This window comes from Candida orthopsilosis, assembly GCF_000315875.1.
Source record: "Candida orthopsilosis Co 90-125, chromosome 2 draft sequence".
NCBI classification, from domain to species: Eukaryota; Fungi; Ascomycota; class Pichiomycetes; order Serinales; family Debaryomycetaceae; genus Lodderomyces; species Lodderomyces orthopsilosis.
In genome coordinates this window covers 1,114,151-1,133,667 of record NC_018295.1, presented here as the reverse complement: position 1 = coordinate 1,133,667, position 19,517 = coordinate 1,114,151, and the positions used below count along the sequence as shown (strand labels likewise).

The window sequence follows — 19,517 nt, the reverse complement described above, 5'->3', positions numbered from 1 at the left end:
TGGAGTAGATAAGTATACAGGATCAATTAAGATCATTGTACGTACGGTAGCACTTCTAATAGGCTATGCTAGTAACCCAGATTTCAAAAAATCGGCATTGTAAGTTTTTCAGCGCCGCACGCAGTCTTTTAAAAGATGATCACAAGCTTAGATTCTATATTAGAGATAAACCACACCACAAGAAGAGGTGCTGTTGGAGACACATGACGGAGATACTACCTACATCAGCGGCTCTAGACTCGCCGATGAGCAACAATCGGCTGCAACAAAACAGTTCTGAGACGATCTCATCACCTGACTCGTCGTCTCCTCCATCGTATGCATCCCATTTCTTTCTGGATATTCAATCTTCGCGACCCGTGAGGTTTATAGAGTCCTTGATGGACTCAGAACTTTTGGGAGACAATGAAATAGAGCAAATTGAACATTTCAAGTACAAACAAGGCCTTGAACGAAAATTGACGGTTACTTCGGTTATCGGTTTGGGCTTTTCAGTGATGGGGGTTCCCTTTGGATTATCTTCCACACTATGGATTTCTTTAATGGACGGTGCAAATGTGACAGTGCTATATGGGTGGATCGTCGTTAGTGTTATGTCTTTGTTTGTGGTTCTAAGCTTGAGTGAAATCATATCGAAATATCCCACTGCGGGAGGAGTTTATCATTTTAGTGCTCTTTTAAGTAATGAGAAATATTCACTCATTAGCTCATGGATTACCGGATGGTTACTTCTCATTGGAAATTGGACATATGCTATCAGCATAATGTTTTCCGGCTCTCAGTTTATTTTATCGATATTTGGTTTGAAGGACTTTGTATACAAAGAAGACAAGTTTTTGGTCCTAGGAGTGTTCTTCATTATTCTAGCGGTTGTCGGGTTTATTAACTTCAAATTCTCCAAGCATTTGGAAAAAATCAACAAGGCTTGTATTTTGTGGACCATTTATACTGTTTTGGCGATAGATATACTTCTCATATTCTATGCCAAGAGGACCAACTCGATTAAACAGATATTGACAACCTTTGACAATTCACGTTCAGGTTGGCCAGACCCACTAGCCTTCATTGTGGGGCTACAAAGCTCGTCGTTTACTTTAACCGGTTATGGAATGCTATTCTCCATCACTGATGAAGTCAAGAATCCGGAAAGGAACATGCCCAAAGGTGTCATCAGTGCCATATTGATGGCATGTTTAACTGGCGTCATTTTCATTATTCCTATTTTAACGATATTACCAGAACTAGAGCTTCTATTAGATGGGGATACAAACATCATGCCCATTGAAATCATATTCAAGCTTTCGACCGAATCATACATTATAAGTTTCCTCATGGCTTGTTTAATGATTGGAACTATAGTTTTCCAAAGTATTGGCTCGCTTACTACAGCATCTAGAAGCACATTTGCCTTAGCTCGTGATGGAGGTCTTCCAATGGCACATTTGTGGACAGAAGTGAACTCAGTCGAAGAGTATACGATTCCAAGAAATGCTTTGTTTTTATCAATGATTGTATGTGCGGTATTATCGCTATTGTCTTTAATTTCAAGGTCAGCTTTTAACGCTTTTATGGGTGCAGCAGTGGTATCTCTAGCAGTGGCAAATGGTATTCCAATTTTCTTACTAATGTTAAACAAGAGACAGAAAATCAAAGGAGCCGCATTCAGGTTGAAAATTTTTGGTTGGTTTATCAATGGAGTATCGGTGTTTTGGGTTATACTTTCCGTTTTTATCCTTTGTGTACCCCCAGTAATCAAGAATTTGACTTGGCGCAAAATGAATTATGCGAGTGTTGTATTGGTGCTTTTCTTGGGGGTTGCCACATTGGGTTATGTGACGTGGGGGTCGAAGTCGTTTACTGGACCAGAAATTGAGACTGATTACTTCGAATTAAATAATTTGGAAGCAAATGGCAGAAAGAACATGGATGAATTTGTCGTTGGCGATGAAGAGGAAGAAGGAGGAGAAGAGGGTGCCAGCAATGAAGGTGATATTCTGAAGGAGTTCGAGAATAATTTTACCCCTCCTCCTCTTGTGCATAGGAAAAAGACATATCATCTACTAGAAGGGAATTCCAGTTCAGCGGGACGAGGTAGTAAGAAATTGCCAAAATCAATGACATCATACGATTCTAATGAAGATTTAAATGAAATTTCAACAGAGAGTGACAACGAAGTCTTGTTCGAGTCAGGAAACGGGTCTCAAGAGCAAGTGGGTAAATGATATTTGCCAACAATGTTTTGTATATAGATTTGTTAGACGGTTTCTTATAGAGAGTATTTGATGATAATTATTGTAATGTAATGACGTTTTTTGCAGCCTGGAGGACAAATCATGACCTGCACACAAAGATTCAAAAGAAATTGCATTGAAAGAAAAAAAAAAATTTCGGCTGGATTAGCCATTGGATAATAACCTCACAAGCTTATTCACAGGATCTAAAAACTTCTCGAAAGTCGAGTTTACCAATTATTTTATCCCCTTACTGTCCTATATATAACAACTATCACACAATTTTGAAATGTCTGCAGATCACGCTAGAGATCCATGTCCAATCGTCATTCTTAATGATTTCGGTGGTGCTTTTGCGATGGGTGTCATTGGTGGATGCGTATGGCACGGTATAAAAGGATTTAGAAACTCCCCACATGGAGAAAGGGGATATGGCGCTCTTTCGGCAATCAAGGCTAGAGCTCCAGTAGTAGGAGGTAATTTTGGTGTTTGGGGTGGTTTGTTTTCGACATTTGATTGTACAGTTAAGGCTGTACGTAAGAGAGAAGATGCATGGAACGCAGTCATTGCTGGTTTCTTTACTGGTGGTGCTTTAGCTATCAGAGGTGGTTGGAAACACACGAGGAACTCTGCCATTACTTGTGCTTGTCTTTTAGGTGTTTTCGAAGGTGTTGGTATGATGATGCAAAGATTACAAGCTCAACCTACTATGGCTCCAGTATATCCCGAGGAACCCGCTAAACTTGCCGCTTAGAGAGGGTAGTATGCGTACCTGTTGAAGTTGGAAACTTGTATATACGATGTAAAATTTACGTTAAGGTTGGTTATAGATTAACAATACTGAAATTCGACTGTGTAATTTGCATACTAGAGATCCTGCAGAAGATTGGACAAGTTCTGGGGTGGAGACTATTTGCTTGATCAAGATATACTCTAAACGATCTATGTAGAGTATGATACTGAAAAGTAATGACCATTTGTTGTCCAGTTGTGATATATATGCTTCATTCTGAGTGTTTGTTGATCAACCAGAGAAAGAGAAATGTAGAAGGTGTGTTTGAGAAGATGCGGTGTGTGGTGTTGTGGTGGTGTGACTCCTTCATGTTCTCCACTATGATTAACATGTGTTTGTTTGATTTGTGTGTTTTTACTTTTGTGATATTCAATGTGGGTTGTAATTGTATTGTATACTTTCCGTATTTTAAAGTAGTGGTTTCACCCCTCTTTTCTCACCACCATCCATATTCTATCCCCTTCCCTTGATTCATAATACTTGCTGTGAGTATTTCCATATTTTCGATAATGAAAATAGAGAGAATTCCATATATACTTTCTTTAGCTTTCAATATCATTCCACACTCTCTAAGCTGATTTAACTTTCAATCTGCGCAACTTACAATTTTGGCCAACATTCTAAAATTTATATTGGACTTTTGTTGTACACTAAAACTCATTATCGTAATATAAATTTTGGGTGAGCAAAAATTAAACTTTACATCAAAAGGTGATATCTTTCCTTACTCTGGATCAAACATCCCTAATAGGCGAAGACAGGTTAACCAATCAACAGTTAAGGAGACAGAGAACCATTGAGTGATATAACACACCACAATTGCAACAACCTTAATGTCGTACAATCAATACAACTACAGACACAATTCAATAGGTGGTAACTGGCATTTACCACCACCAAATCATCATCATCAACAACAACAACAGCAGCAGCAATACCCCAATGGAAGACCCACCAATAGTGACATGCAGGCGCTGGATCAAATTTATCTACCGCAACAAGCATACAAATCAAATCAGGCCCCGGGGTTTCGTAATCCATGGTTTTCCATGAATCATCCGTCATCTACTGCTTCATCTCCATCTGCATCTTCGTCTGTAATGTCACAATCGCCTACCAAATCCCATCATATACCGTTATTGCAACAACACCAGCCACCTCCTTTGAATAAGAGATTATCGTTTACAAATCAGCTTCTGACAACCTACGAAAACGAGAATTCTAATCCCACAAACCCACAAGTATCCCCTTATATCCACCCACCTACTCGTGCCGATAACCCATTTACTCAGTACTTTTCGAATCCTGAGGTATCGCTTAATAATCCTAATGATCGCCGAATGTCAGCAGCAGTGGATGGAACCTACAGCAACCCATACGGTTACAACCAACAGAACAGGGCTGCATTAGTCCAAGGTGGAGCTCTCTTTGGTGGTAATGGTGATGCTTCCGTGGCACAAGGAGTGGCACCGGGACTCTCCCAATTTATCAATCCTAATATGGCACCTGGTATGACACCAGGGTCTAGTGGTGCAAACCGAAGATCATCAGTAGCTGTTATGCCAAATCACTACTATCAGCAACCAATTCAGGCTTATGATAATAAAGGTGGTCAACACTATGCCTCACCTGCGAGAAGATCCGGCTCAATAGTGCAATACCAGCAATACCAACAAGCACTCCAACACCAAAAGACAACAAAGCCTAGAAAACCTGCACCTAAAGCGAGGAAAATACGCAATAAAGCAGAGCTTTCTCCAAAAATTCACCAACAACCAAAGTACAGACGGTGCTCTGTTAATTCCATCCACATTTCCCCTCTTAATGCATTATCAGTTTACCTAACTGAGTCATATAGTATCTGCCAACCGAGAAAATTTCAATATTCCAAGTCGACAAATCCAAAGAGGGTTTTAACAAAACCTCTGGATCCAAAGTTCAACAACGGCTATGACAACGAAGAAAGCGATTACATCCTCTATGTCAATGATATGCTAGGAAGTGAGGAAGGTAGAAAGTATATGGTCCTCGATTTACTCGGCTCTGGTACATTCGGACAGGTTGTAAAATGCCAAAATTTGATTAACCAAACTGTATGTGCCGTTAAGGTGATCAAATCCAAGCCAGCATATATGAATCAATCGTTGACAGAAGTGCGATTACTCGAGTTTTTGAATAACAACAGCGACGGTAAAAGTTTCATCAGACTATTGGATACTTTCATGCACAAGGAACATTTATGTTTGGTATTTGAGCTCTTGGCATCAAATCTCTATGAATTGATAAAGCAAAACCAATTTCAAGGATTAAGTATGAAGTTGGTAAAACTTCTTACCAAGCAATTACTAGATGCAATGGCCCAGTTGAAGAATTTTCAAATGATTCATTGTGATTTGAAGCCAGAGAATATTTTGCTATGTCAGCCAGATAAACCTAATATTAAAGTGATTGATTTTGGATCGGCATGTTTTACAAGACAAACTATCTATACATATATCCAATCAAGGTTTTATCGATCACCAGAGGTTATCCTTGGTTTACCTTATACAGAATCCATTGACATGTGGTCTTTGGGTTGCATCGTGGGAGAGTTTTTCTTAGGATTACCTATGTTTCCAGGCACTTCTGAGTACAATCAAATTTGGAAAATTGTTGACATGTTAGGTCCTCCTCCAAGACATATGATTGAAGTAGGACGAAACTCATCAAACTTTTTCAAGAAAATACCTAGTGACACTACAGATGGGAAACCCACTTACGAAATCAAAACATTTGAAGAGTATACACATGACTTGCAAGTAGCAAAAGTGGAAAGTGGATCAAGTCACGCACACAAAAAGGAACAACCAAACAAGAACTACTTTAAACACAAATTATTGAAGGATATCATATTGAACTACAAGCTACCTAGCAAGAAGATGACAAGTCTGATGGTTGAGAAAGAATGTCAAGAACGATTGTTGTTAGTTGACTTTTTGACCAAAGTGCTTAATCTCAATCCTTTAGAAAGATTAACTCCACAGGAGGCCTTGAAGCACCCGTTTGTTCAGGATGTGAGATCTATTGAGATGCCTACGGTATAAGGTACTGTCTATGTAAGTTAGAGAAAAGGTGGTCGTTTTGGTTGATATAATGGTCGTGTGCAGGGTTTCAGAAATTGATGAAAAAAAAAAAAATCAAAGAACAAAATCGTGAACTTCGAGGGCTTTCGTTGAGAGGTGTGACAAACGACAGTTCCTTTTGCCCATCCATCAAATCTACCAACCAGCGGCCATCTTCTAGTCATATTTATACATATATATGCTTGTATATTCTGTGCATTATTAATTTACTAGATCTAATCAAGCATTATTTACATTTACAAATAGTATTGACTTATTAATTTAAAGCTCAATCACAATAAACATCAGGTGTTGAAGAAGAAACAGTGCATTTGCAAACTCGACTCGAATTCAAAGCTCTTTTTAAACATACCGCACACGCTATACATCGATCAACCAATGAATGTCAGTACTAGTGCTTTGGGAGTAAGAAGGAGAAAGGTTGCTACACAAAATATTGACGATGAAGAGAATGCAGCAGTTTTAAAATTAGGACCCGAATTCCAGCTAACCCAAATAACAAATTCCGGAGAGAAGCAGCAATTAATAGCGCTTAATCTATCAGAAACAAGATTATTGATCAGAGCAGCTTTAAAGGAACGAAAGAAGAATCAAAAACCCAAAAGTCGTGCCAACCAACTGTCTCAAGTGGGATCTGATGATGCAATGAATTCAGATTCAGACGAAGATGAGGACTTGAACAATACAAAAGAAGATGAGATTTCCAATATGGAATTAGCAGGACCGAATTCAAATGAAGTTATACACAAGACATTAAATTATTTAACTAATTTCGCTAGATTCAAAAACAGATCCAGCTGCGAAACAGTTGAAAAACTCCTTAATGATTTTAATGAACATTGTAAAGAGTATTTGCATCCTTTTGAAATTGCACAATTGGGAACTTTAGAGTGTGAGGATGCTGAAGAGGCAAAGAGTTTGATACCGAGCTTACAAAATAAAGTCTCTGACGTTCAATTGCAAAGTTTGTTGACTGAGTTGAGGAAATATCAAACATTGTCATAATGAAAAGGATTTTGTTCCATACATTTAGTTGGAGCAATAGGTAAAAAAAGTTTGTATTATACTATTAGAGTGAATGAGAAAGGATCACCTTCATAAACCTCAATGTGGTAATGGAAATGTAGACCCTCCCTTGCTATCTTCTCTCATCTCTTCCCGGAAAAGAATTTTGTCAGGTACCTGAAGATTTACATTATATTCTACATCAGATGAGATTCTGCGCACAAAAAAAGAACGCTTAGATAGCACTTCACTGTAAACAACAATTGAGTGTGCTCCATACAATCCAATGAGTGACGAGGAGTTATACGATGAATTTGGTAACTTGATCGGAGAACCTGTGAAGTCTGAATCAGATACCGAAAGTCAAGGAAAGGATGAGTTTGAACAGAAGGGACAAGAATTGGTACTCATCGAGAATCAAGATGAAAGTGTCCCAGGGAGTGAATTAGCGAAGAGCAATGTACCAACTCAAGATGCAGAAATAGTTTATGTTAATCCCACTGAATATTCAGAGAATGTGCCGGTAATTGTTCCGAAATTGGAAAAAAAGATGAAATTGGTCATCAATGAATGGGATTTACCAAAGCTAACATACTCGAGAGAGTTCATGGTAAACACAATCAACGAGGTTCCAGAGAGGATACGAAATGTTTGCATTGTGGGGAGTTTTCAATCCGGAAAGACGTCGTTTGTTGATCAGTTCGTTCAAAAAACACATACACCCAGTGATGGTAAGAAAACAAACTTCATATATTCAAGACCTTTGAGATACTTGGACAACAACAAATTAGAAATAGAGCGAGAAGCTTCAATAAAAACTTCGCCGGTTACTCTAATGCTTTCAGATTCCAAAGGTCGATCTCTTGTGTCGAGTTTCTTGGATACTCCAGGTCATGCTGATTTTGGTGATGAGGTCATAGCCGGACTCGAAGTGTGTGACGGTGCTGCTTTAGTCTTGGATGTAGTAGTGGGCTTAACTTTTAAAGATAAATTGATACTTGAGGAGGTTATTAAACGAAATTTACCCCTAATTCTTGTGTTAAACAAGATTGATAAGCTAATCTTAGAGTTGAGATTACCGCCCAAGGACGCATATTTTAAACTCTTTAACATAATCGATGATGTGAATCAATACATCAAAAAAAACAGTACTGGAAATTACACTAACTTGCAAAAGCTATGGCCTACCTCAAATAACATCATTTTTGCTTCGTCCGTGTTTGGCATTTCGTTTGCATTAAACAGTTTTGCTGACTTGTATCTACAAAATCAAATGTCAGAGATGCAAGTAGCGGAACTTAAGGATAAATTATGGGGAGACTACTTCTTCAACTATGAGAAGAGTGAAATAACAACTAATTCTGATGGTGGTAAATATTGTCCAACATTTGTCACGTTTGTTTTGGAGGCGATTTACCAGACTGCAACCTACGTTTTAACCACCGAGCCTCCGCACAAAGAATTGGGCAAAATATTGTGGGAGAATTTTGGTGTTTCTATTCCCAAAGCAGAGTACAAAAAGGATGTTAGAGTACTTTTGAAATCAGTTTTTCAAGCTGTATTCAAACACGATACCGGATTTGTTGATTCGCTTGAGCATTCCATTGCTCCTCCTCGTGGCTCTTCCAAAACCGAACCAATGCTTGGGAAGATTAGCAAATTTATCGAATCTCCCAATGGAGAATCATTTTTAGCATTGGCACGTATCTTCGCTGGAAAACTCAACACGGGGGATCTCGTGAAGGTCTATGTTGAAGATGAGGATGGTGAAGAGATGAGAGAGACTAGTGTCGTGATCAAGCAGCTCTATTTACCCGGTGGCAGATACAATGTTCCGGTAGATGGTATATCAAACACTATAGCCTTGATAGAGGACTTTGACTCAAGCATCAAGAAGGGTGCTACCATTGTGTCACACGATAATGTAAAAGATCCAGTGTTCAAACTTCCAGATTACGCCATTACGTCAGTGATGAAGGTCGTCGTTGAGCCTATTAATCCTACTCAAAGACCGCTACTTCTTGAAGGGTTGGACAAAATTTCTAAATCATATTTGTCATCAGTCATTCATGTGGAAGAAAACGGTGAAACAGTCATTGTTGCTCCTGGCGAGTTTTATTTGGATTGCGTATTGCATGATTTGAGATTCTTTTTCAACAATGATTTGCAAATCAAAGTAAGTGATCCAATGACTATCTTTTCTGAAACATGTATAGCCCAATCATTGACTAAAATTCCCGTGGCTACTTCTAACGGAGAGATTTCTATTTCAGTTATTGCTGAACCAGTGAGCAATGCAGCATTGAGTTATGAAATTGAGAAGGGGTTGATTGATATTCATTTAAGCAAAAAGGAAATGTCGTCGATTCTTAAGAAATTTGGATGGGATACCTTAGCTGCGAGGTCTGTTTGGTCATTCGGACCAGATGACTTAATAGGACCAGATATTTTACTCGATGACACTTTAGATGGAGAAACTGACAAAGACCAGCTTACAAAATTGAAACCGTTGATAGTATCCGGATTTAAATGGAGTGTAAATGAAGGTCCCTTACTCAACGAGCCCATAAGAAATGTCCAGTTCAAAATTCTTGATGCACAGTTTGGTGAAAATGCAGACTCCTTTTTGAATGGTGCACAAATAATTCCCTTGGTACGTCGTGCCTGTTACACTGGTTTACTAACAGCAAAGCCAAGGATCATGGAGCCGATATACAAGGTTGATGCCGTATGCCCCTATAAGGCTATACGTATCATCAAAGAGGTTCTCAAACTCAGAAGGGGACACTTTGATAAACAAGAGCCAGTTGAGGGTACTCCATTGTATCACGTTGAAGGTTTTGTTCCAGTTATTGACAGCTTTGGTTTGCTTTCAGATGTAAAGTTACATGCGCAAAATAAAGTGTTAATGTCCTTGGTATTCCTGCATTGGGAAATCGTTCCTGGAGATCCATTTGATAAAACATGCTCATTGCCTACATTAGAACCTGTTCCTGAAGAGTCTTTGTCTCGAGATTTCTTGCTCAAAACTAGAAAGAGAAAGGATTTGACTGGTGAACCAACATTGCAAAAGTATATCGACACAGAGCTTTATCTAAAATTGAAAGAGCGGGACTTGGTACTTTAGAGCAGAAATTTGTGAGAAAATGGACTGAACTGGGGAGTAGAGTATTTTATCTGGCTATATAGTTTGCGTAATTCTATTTAAGTTCCATAAATTCATAGTTTCCTTTTCTTTCTAGATCCTTCAATTTCATTATCAACATAGTCCACATTTGATATATTTTCAAACCCACCTTTTTCCTTTACTGTATCCACTAAGCTATTGTATTTCATAATAAAACGAGGTTGAGTGGTCAATTTAAAGTCCAACTGTTTCGGTACCTTTTCCTTTTGTGTGGTACAGTCACACAACTTGTAATAAACATCCAAGAAATCTGAAAGCTGAAGATCTTTGCAATATACATTGTCTTCCGTTACTGTAATCCCACCAAATTGGGGGATTGATAGTATGATCTCGTCATTCAATTCGAAGTTAAATTCTGGAATTGTGCGTAATATGGCAAAAAATTCATCAAGAGTAATATCTTCACTTTTTTCGTCCTCAAATATTGGACGGGGCCTGTCTTGATCTTGTGTAGGAAATAGAAGAAACTCTGTATTCTTGTGCTTTAAGTATATTGGAATCTTAATATCATTTTTCTCTTGAAAATTTGGGGCATTTTCCACTAAAGTGTTTATATCATCCATTCCTTCATCAAAGTGCTCGTTGGGGTTAGATTTTAGTGTGGAATATTGGCTCTCTTCGACTGGGTTCAGAACTTTCTCATCTAACTCGATTTCCTCTACCTCGCCGTTGGCCATCACAACTTCAACTTTCTTTGCTTCTTCAGTAAATTCAGGAGCATTATCTTTGGGTTGCTGCTCACTTTCACTAGGCTTACCATTTTGGGTACCATTACCATCATCACCTGCAGTTTCCCCAGTGCCACTATATCCATTTCCTTTATTTTCATTGATATTTGATTCGTTTTTTCCTTGAGCGGTAGCTTCACTTTTTGTGTTGACATTTTCCTGTTTGTCTTGGCCAGTTAAGTGATTGCTATTAGGAAACCTAGTGTTTTGAACGCCACCATTTGTTGGCACTTTCTCCTTGCCGGCGTTATCCACTTTCTCACTGTTTATCAAATTAGAATTGCTTTCCAAATCTATACCAATGCTTTCGCCGATAGCCTGAGGTTGTGCGTTGTCATCTTCTTCCACCTCTTCATACTCTAATTGTTCTTCAGTGGTGCTATCTTGACTCAATTTCAAAGGTTCATGAATAACTTCTTCAATGTCTTCAATTTTACCCTCATCTGTTCCATTCGTACTTACTTCATTGACTGTATCAACCTCTGGCGCAATCACTGTCTGTTCAAATTGTTCAACTTGTGGTACTTCGACTGACTCGATACCTCCAGTTTGCACTTCAACAAGTGCCTCCTCATTACTCCCTGCCACATCACTCTCTCCCAGTTCCTTGACTACCTCTTGACTTTCCGAAACTACTATAGTTGGCCGATCATGTGTAATGATGGTGTTCATCCCTGTAGTATTAATTGTGGACACAGTTTCTGAATTTACGGAACCAATACGATCATTTTGCAAAGCGATATTCTCTTTGCCCTCCCCATATTCAGCATTTGAGTTTCCTTCTTGATTCATATTGTCAGTTATACTTATTGTTTCTTTCCCTGTCGGTTACGGCTAATTCTTACCCCGAGACAGAAATATACTGAATCCTAACGAATCTAGTCTAAAAGTTAGTAGATTAAGTTACCAGTTGATTGTACGTACCTCTACTGAATCAATTATGAGGTAGAGTGAATAGTAAAGTGTCTTTGTTGGTATTGCTTCGTGGTAAATCGAAACTGTCTCTTCCTCAATTTTGAAAAGACTCGATTTTTTTCTCTTTTTGCTCTTCATAATTTTTGACACTTGACACGAATTATACGGTATGCAAAAGACATAGAGGTAATAAAATGGGTCTACAATAGCACCTGTTTCTCTTGAAGTAATACAATTTGATGGTACAATATACAATAAAGAAAATTCTAATTAAAAGGTAAATGCAGTCGCAAACATACGTTTGTTGTTCAAGGTATGCAACAGTGTTGCGCCTTTGATTATGGTGCCCACACAGTAAAATTTTGTGGCGATGTCAACGACAATGGCTTATAGTCATCAGCTCCCAATTCTTCAGATTCGTGTTTTTTGAAATCTGGTTTGTCATCGGTCAGCGTGTCTACCTCCTCGACCAGTTGTTTTGTTGGTTTGTAAATCAAGCTTCTTGCTTCGGAAATGAGTTTCCTGAACTTATCCTGATCAAATTCCTTGCTTTCGGCAGATTCCTTAGTTTCCAAGTACAGAGAAGCATCTTCAAGCTTTTTAATCACATCGATCGTAGATTTGGTTAATGCCAACCGATCAACAAAGTTCTCCTCTTGCTGCCTTGCCAAATTTTGTCTCTCACGTTCATATATCTTTTCTAATTCCTCAATCTTAGCCAATTTTGTCTCAACCTTTGACAACTCGTGGTTAATGATACTAGCACTAATCTTATGCATTTCTCGTTCTTCGTAGCTGGCAAAAAGATGACTTCGTGCACCTACAATACCAAAGGTGGTTGCAATTGCCTCACACGCTGGTGTATTGTGATCCTTATGTCCATTCTGTTCCAGCCTCTCTTTTTCATCTTTGTACCTATCCTGTTTGAGTTCTGAATCATTTCCACTAGGATCAGCGTTACCCTCTTCTTCTTCGACTTTGTCTTTTTTGTCTCCATAAATGTCAATCACCTTCTGTTGAATTGTGGCATCCATTGCCTTTATAGCAGCTTCACTTGCGGCTTTAGCTACTTCACTGTCTACTAATCTGGTCATGAAGACTAAGTTAGCCAACACAGGATTGTCAATTGAATTAATTGGGTAACTTGAAGCAAATTTTAAAAGTTGGATATCGCTGGTGTCATCATCTTTGATTGGATTGAATTTGTCCTCGAGAGGCAATTTCAAAAACTTGAGAACGCATTGCTGTGGAGTCTTGTCATTTCCAACAGCAACTGCGATTTGGTACCAATCATTCTTATGCGCCTTGACTGCATTCACTAATTTATTAACATCTTCTTGATTCCATCCGTCATTTTGTTTCTTCGCTACTGGTTCGTTGGCTTTTCTTTCATCTTCATCACCTAAAGAACGCTTCTTATTAACACCATTCTTTTCAATACTTTCATATGACATTGAATCAGTCTGCATAAGGCTCTTCAATTTACCAATGTCAACCCTTTCTGGTGGAATCCTAGATATATCGAATGGGAATAGACCCCTTGGCGTGTCAAACTTCACATGAAAATCTCCTGTATAAGGTAGATCGACCAGCAGTCCATTGGGTAATTTCTCGATAGCATACCCTGGCTTGAATTGTGGTTTGACCTGATAGTTAATCAATCCCCATTTATTCAAGAACCGATGTACTCTCATTAAAGTACCCACATCTCCCACTAGATTTCGGCGGCATGATGTCAATGTTAAAAACTCATTTGGGTTAAGTCTATATGAGTTTATCATGAAATTTCTGTAATTGGCATAGAGTTTTGGTGATTTGGAAGGATGAGTGGAATCAAAAAATTCAGGTAAAGACTCCTTCTCGATTCTGTGAATCTTTTTCATATTGAACCAGCTTGCATAAGATGGAATCACAATTAAATGAGTTTGTTTGACTTTTGGAGTTGTCTTTTCAATGTCTTCAAGATCCTCTTCAACAACTTGTTCTTGTTCGTCTTCATCACCCGCTATCGACGTTGTTTTAGATTTGACTGATGGATCTGGAGGAAATTGTTCATAATTTTCTTGTGCATTTGCTCCCGCAAATGGTAAAGTTTGCTCGTTCGGCACAGGTTGTGACTCCTGTTCGGAGACAGCGTGCTCACCCCCGTGATTCTCTCCAACAGACGGAGTTGACTCCTGCTTCACAAGATTACTCTCATTATTCAGCACGTCTTTCATTTCAGTGTCTTCGTCATTTGATGCGTCGTTGGCGTCTCCCATCAAAAAGGAGCTATCAAAATTATCGTTAGAATTGATATCTTCATCGGCGTTGAAATCAGCATCAAATGCTGGATCATCGGCTTGGGTATATTTCAAATTTTCGTCTTCGCCTAGTTCTTGGTTCAACTCCTCTTGGTCATACTCTTTTATACCCTCAGCAGAAGCAAATTCATTCAGATGGTCTATCTCCATTGCATGACTTGAAAATTGTTCGTTATTTTTAGCTTGTTGTCTATCAACCTGATCGTTACCGCTAGGTTTTGCATCTGCCAAAAAAGGTTTTACACCTTCTTCAGGTGTATGTTGGCCTTCTGAAGAATTTACCTCCCCAATTTGCCTTGAGTCACGACCTTCCACAACATCACTCTCCTTTGGAATGTCTATATCCTCGTATGCATTTATATCTGTGTTTTGCTCCGTTTGCGCTGCTTGTTGCTGTCCCTCAACATCGTCATCGACTGGATTTTCGGAAACACTTTCATTCGATACTGCTTCTATAACGTGCTTTGTATCTTGGAAAGGTTCATCTCGAGGTGTTTGCTCCACTGGTATCGAAGGTAGTTGTTTGTCCACAACAGCGTCCGCTTCTAGTTTTTGATCCTTAGAATGGTTTAGGTTATCTGCATTGTCCTGCTTCTCCACTTCAGTGATGTCTGCGTTTTCCCTCTCGTCTTGTTTAACGTCCTCTTCCCCCTTGCTGATATCATCAGATTTGAAAGTACTGCTCTCTGTAATTTGTTCATTAATATTGTTTCCATTTTCTTTACCCTCTTGATCCATGTTTGCAGCACTGTCTATAGGCTCTCCCACATTGTTGTCTTGTTTTCCTCTACTGCTTACATCTTCTGCATTCAAGTGGGTTAAAGATTCCAGTTCTAAATCAGGTGGTGCGTCTTGACCGCTATTTGACCGCAAATTTTGCATTTCCTCCACTTGTTTTTGGTCTAAACGTTCCGCAGTTAGAGGCTGTTGCTCCACTTGATCATGATCCTGGTATTCATCATTATCTGTGATTGTTTGCGTGGGAACAGAATTTGATTCTTGGCTGTGCTCTTCCCGATTTATTTCCTCTGCTTGATCTATCTTCTCATCATTGGGTACCGAACTCATTGTATAGTATGTCTATCACTTTGTATTACGAAATTGTACTTCTGCTGGAGTGAATGCGGACTCAACAAATATTTGCTAATTTGTCAAGGTGCTATTATGTTCTTAATGGTTGATGATGATAATTGGCTTGGATAACGTCGCTCTTAGACAAAATTGTAATTTCTTTGACTCTTGTTATTTGTACCTGTATAATGATTATTCTCAATTGCAATGATTGCTTTGCTTTTGGGTTGGTATCTATGTTGATGATGTCTCACTTGGTCTAGCTATCGTGTTGTATCTTCAAAAATGAATATGCGACCTAAAACATATACTAAATCTGTACGAAAGTTTGGGAATCAGATTCTGTAATCAATCCAGTAAACTATTCTTGTCAAACACAAATTGAATACTTCAAATAAATCACCCTCCGTGTGATTAATACGGTTTATACAATTTTGTATCTAAATTCAATAATAATAGCTTTCGTTTTGTTTTCAGTTTTTCGTTCTTTTCGACTCTCTCGTCGTGTTTAGTATAATTTTGCAAAAGTACACGCACTAAGATAGCTGGTCTCAAAAAGTGCAGCAAGCCTTTTCTGAACTCATTTGAAACGTCATTCCCACCTACTTCCATGGCCAATCAAATTAATCTTGATAGACACTGAGGCGGTAATTCAGTGATCTACGAACCGATCATCTATTTAGTGCAATGGCTTGTTTACCAAGGGCGCACGTCTCTTTCATTTTGAAAGCAAGACTGCCAAGAATGTTGCTCAAAGAAGAGATCTAAGTCAAGATCAGCTAGTGAAGGGATAAGTTTGGCATCAGGAGCGCGTGTTGTATTGCTGTTCAAAAAGCATCTGTGGTCTCAATGGATTATGGTACATTGAACACAACCCGCGTATGGTTTCTCTTTCGGGCACAACAACTTGTGTGATCCCTCCCTGTAAAACTAAAATATTTGATTCATGCTCTTTGTAACGGGGGTTCTATATTTTTCGAGATTTTGACCCTATTAAAAATTTCAAGTGTTAATTTTTCTCAATTTGGTTGCAAAAAAATTGATTAATGAGAGAAGAATTACAGTATCTGTGGGGGATTTATTGCAGTTATCTAATTCGAGTCCAACTGTGTGCATTGTAAAGTCAACGAGGGAAAGGCCGTATCACTCAAAAACTTTATCTCAAATCATGCCATTGAAACTGGTATAGAGACCAAAGTGATTTTCTTGAATACCATTATTGTGACACTTTTTCAAAGTAGAATACATATCACAACAGGCTTAACTCAGCTAAACCCTTCCGCCTATAAATCTACAATTGTGAGAAATCGATACAAAACAATATCTTATTTTCATTTTGTGTTATTTGCTCCCAAATTTAAAAACAAGTACAAAAGCAGCTCTATATAGTATTACAACATCGGTTACATCGCGTTAGTTTCAAGATCGAATTATTGCAAACCACTTGAGCGAGTAAGGGGTCAGCTTGCCTATTTCAGTGCGATGCTAGCGTCCAAGTACTGGAAAGTCAAAGACTTGTAAAGCATAATTATAACTATCGCTTACTGACGGAAAATGACAACAAACTCTCCCATTTATTTTAACATTAGTGAGTATACGTATTGTTATTGTACAGTATTAGTAGCGGTTTATTTGAAACACGATGTATTCAATTAACATTCGACTAAGTCTTCAGCTTTTGCATAACACATAGTTGAGAAAATGAAAAATGATTGTTTCGAGGGCTGTAACCCTAATTACAAATGAGCAAAAGAAAAATAATGTTCCATAGTGCTACCATCCATATAGTTAAACAAACTACCTTTGACACTAACAGTGCAGCGAATGTGAAGAAAAAAAAAGTCCCACCAATATTAAAATTTTCAACTGATAGTAGTTCCATTACAACAAACTTATCAAACACATCAACAATGGTTCGTTACGCTGCCACCCCATCCAACCCAGCTAAATCAGCATCTGCTCGTGGATCTTACTTGAGAGTTTCATTCAAGAACACCAGAGAAACCGCACAAGCCATCAACGGTTGGAAATTGACCAGAGCTCAACAATACTTGGACCAAGTCTTGGACCACCAAAGAGCTATTCCATTTAGAAGATTCAACCACTCTATTGGTAGAACCGGTCAAGGTAAAGAATTTGGTGTTACTAAAGCTAGATGGCCAGCTAAATCCGTTAACTTCATCAAGGACTTGTTGAGAAACGCTCAAGCCAACGCTGAAGCTAAGGGATTAGACACTGAAAAATTGACCATTTCCCATATCCAAGTCAACCAAGCCCCAAAACAAAGAAGAAGAACATACAGAGCTCATGGTAGAATAAACGCTTACCAATCAAGTCCTTCCCACATTGAATTGACCTTGACTGAAGAAGATGATGTTGTTGAAAAAGCCACCGACAAGAAGGTTGTCAGATTAAATGCTAGACAAAGAGGAAGATTGGCTTCACAAAGAAGATTGACTGCTTCAGCTTAAGTTTGAAAGTGAAGCTGTGTTTAAGAGAGGGTGAGGAATGAAACTTCTTTAGGTAAAGTTTGTACATTTAATACAAGGTTAATAAAAGACCTGCAATGTTTGGACGAGTTCGATTTAGATGAAGAATTGTAGTAAAATTTTACTGTAGAGTATGTGAGAGTCGATACGAACTGATAATTTAACTTTTACTGGAATGTAGCAACCTGATATTTGCTCCATACAAAGTAGTTATCAATCCCTTTAATAATTGAAGACAACTGCATTAAGTAATGATATGAGCTCTACACTTTAGTGAGTAGTTTAATGTGAGCCGGTAGCGCCCTTTCACGTCCTCATCGCTCCAAATTAATTTTTCTTTGAAGGCATCTCTTATACCATTATACTATTCTCCAAGTCATAGAGCCAACTCAGAAAATGGGTAGAGGTACATTAAAACAACAACTTAAGCATCATAAGTCACAAAATAAAGAAGAATCGTTAAGCTCAAAAAACAACAAGAACCAGAGCAATGTCGAGGTAAAGGATTCAAAACTTAATCAAAAGGAGCAGAAGATCACACCAGCTGTTGTGCCTAAACCTATTTTGAAAAATATCGGTAGTGAACCAGATGAGTACAAGAGTAGTGCATTATCAAAAAAAGAGCTTCGAAGAGTAAAGAAGTTGGAAGCTCAATTGGAAGAAGAGGATGCTTCAGACGAGGAGGAAGAGGATGCTCAAGAAGATGAAGATAACGAGTTAGACTTGGAAAAATTAGCTGCAAGTGAGAGCGAAAGTGATATCAATGGAAGTGATGAAGATGAAGATGAAGATGAAGATGAAGATGAAGAAGAGGAAGACGAAGATGAAGAAGAGGAAGAAGAAAAGGAAGACGAAGAAATTCAAGAAGATGTTCCTTTGTCTGACGTGGAATATGATTCCGATGCTGACATCGTGCCACACACCAAGCTTACGATAAATAATATGGCAGCTTTAAGAGAATCATTGGCAAGAATTCAGCTTCCATGGGAAAAGCATCCATTCACCGAACATCAATCTGTCACTAGCGTTGAAAATGCTGAATCACAAATCAAGGATATATATGATGATACCGAAAGGGAATTAGCCTTTTACAAACAAGGTTTGGATGCAGTCAAACAAGCAAGAACCACTTTGCTCAAACTCAAGGTTCCATTCTCACGTCCAGTCGATTACTTTGCAGAAATGGTCAAGAGTGATGAACATATGGACAAGTTAAAGACAAAATTGTTGAGCGAGGCTGCCAACAAGAAGGCGTCAGAAGATGCAAAGAAACAAAGACAGTTGAAGAAATTTGGTAAACAAGTGCAGCACGAAACTTTGCAACAAAGAGCCAAACAGAAGAAAGAAACCTTGGAAAAGATAAAGAGCTTGAAAAAGAAGAGAGGCGCCAATGAGATTAGTAACGATGATGATTTCCAAATAGCTTTGGAAGAAGCCACGAAAGAAGAAAATTCAGGACGCGGTGGCGGTGCTGATAACAAGAGGAGAAAGGTCAACGGAAAGAGAATGGCCAAAAACGCCAAGTATGGACAAGGTGGTAAAAAGAGTGGATCAAGAAAGAATGATGCTGCATCATCTGCTGATATTTCTGGATTTTCAAGCAAAAAGATGAAGGGTAAGTCTGCAAGACCAGGAAAAAGTAAACGTTCCAGGAGGTAGTATGTGTATAGACA

At 38.6% G+C, this 19,517-nt stretch overlaps 9 protein-coding genes across 9 annotated transcripts; 7 read left to right on the top strand and 2 right to left on the bottom strand. All coding sequences in view use genetic code 12, as the record gives it.

Moving 5' to 3' along the window:
- Window positions 1-65: 65 nt before the first annotated feature.
- Window positions 66-2,222, top strand: CORT_0B05240 (Tpo5 polyamine transporter; the record flags this gene model as incomplete). Its single annotated transcript, XM_003867621.1, has 1 exon — window positions 66-2,222. The coding sequence occupies one exon, from the start codon at window positions 66-68 to the stop codon at window positions 2,220-2,222; it is 2,157 nt and encodes a 718-aa protein (XP_003867669.1).
- Window positions 2,223-2,520: 298 nt separating this feature from the next.
- Window positions 2,521-2,985, top strand: CORT_0B05230 (Tim17 protein; the record flags this gene model as incomplete). The annotated part of the gene is made up of 1 exon (XM_003867620.1): window positions 2,521-2,985. The coding sequence occupies one exon, from the start codon at window positions 2,521-2,523 to the stop codon at window positions 2,983-2,985; it is 465 nt and encodes a 154-aa protein (XP_003867668.1).
- An 872-nt stretch (window positions 2,986-3,857) lies between these two features.
- On the top strand, window positions 3,858-6,107 carry CORT_0B05220 (Yak1 predicted serine-threonine protein kinase; the record flags this gene model as incomplete). The annotated part of the gene is made up of 1 exon (XM_003867619.1): window positions 3,858-6,107. The coding sequence occupies one exon, from the start codon at window positions 3,858-3,860 to the stop codon at window positions 6,105-6,107; it is 2,250 nt and encodes a 749-aa protein (XP_003867667.1).
- Window positions 6,108-6,524: 417 nt separating this feature from the next.
- On the top strand, window positions 6,525-7,151 carry CORT_0B05210 (Rpb4 protein; the record flags this gene model as incomplete). Its single annotated transcript, XM_003867618.1, has 1 exon — window positions 6,525-7,151. The coding sequence occupies one exon, from the start codon at window positions 6,525-6,527 to the stop codon at window positions 7,149-7,151; it is 627 nt and encodes a 208-aa protein (XP_003867666.1).
- Window positions 7,152-7,437: 286 nt separating this feature from the next.
- CORT_0B05200 (Snu114 protein) lies at window positions 7,438-10,278 on the top strand (the record flags this gene model as incomplete). The annotated part of the gene is made up of 1 exon (XM_003867617.1): window positions 7,438-10,278. The coding sequence occupies one exon, from the start codon at window positions 7,438-7,440 to the stop codon at window positions 10,276-10,278; it is 2,841 nt and encodes a 946-aa protein (XP_003867665.1).
- A 92-nt stretch (window positions 10,279-10,370) lies between these two features.
- CORT_0B05190 (hypothetical protein) lies at window positions 10,371-11,858 on the bottom strand (the record flags this gene model as incomplete). Its single annotated transcript, XM_003867616.1, has 1 exon — window positions 10,371-11,858. The coding sequence occupies one exon, from the start codon at window positions 11,856-11,858 to the stop codon at window positions 10,371-10,373; it is 1,488 nt and encodes a 495-aa protein (XP_003867664.1).
- Window positions 11,859-12,319: 461 nt separating this feature from the next.
- On the bottom strand, window positions 12,320-15,352 carry CORT_0B05180 (hypothetical protein; the record flags this gene model as incomplete). Its single annotated transcript, XM_003867615.1, has 1 exon — window positions 12,320-15,352. The coding sequence occupies one exon, from the start codon at window positions 15,350-15,352 to the stop codon at window positions 12,320-12,322; it is 3,033 nt and encodes a 1,010-aa protein (XP_003867663.1).
- Window positions 15,353-17,097: 1,745 nt separating this feature from the next.
- On the top strand, window positions 17,098-17,826 carry CORT_0B05170 (Rpl17b ribosomal protein L17; the record flags this gene model as incomplete). The annotated part of the gene is made up of 1 exon (XM_003867614.1): window positions 17,098-17,826. One exon carries the CDS (start codon window positions 17,098-17,100, stop codon window positions 17,824-17,826), a length of 729 nt encoding a protein of 242 aa, XP_003867662.1.
- A 414-nt stretch (window positions 17,827-18,240) lies between these two features.
- CORT_0B05160 (Ebp2 protein) lies at window positions 18,241-19,503 on the top strand (the record flags this gene model as incomplete). The annotated part of the gene is made up of 1 exon (XM_003867613.1): window positions 18,241-19,503. One exon carries the CDS (start codon window positions 18,241-18,243, stop codon window positions 19,501-19,503), a length of 1,263 nt encoding a protein of 420 aa, XP_003867661.1.
- Between the last annotated feature and the right edge of the window lie 14 nt (window positions 19,504-19,517).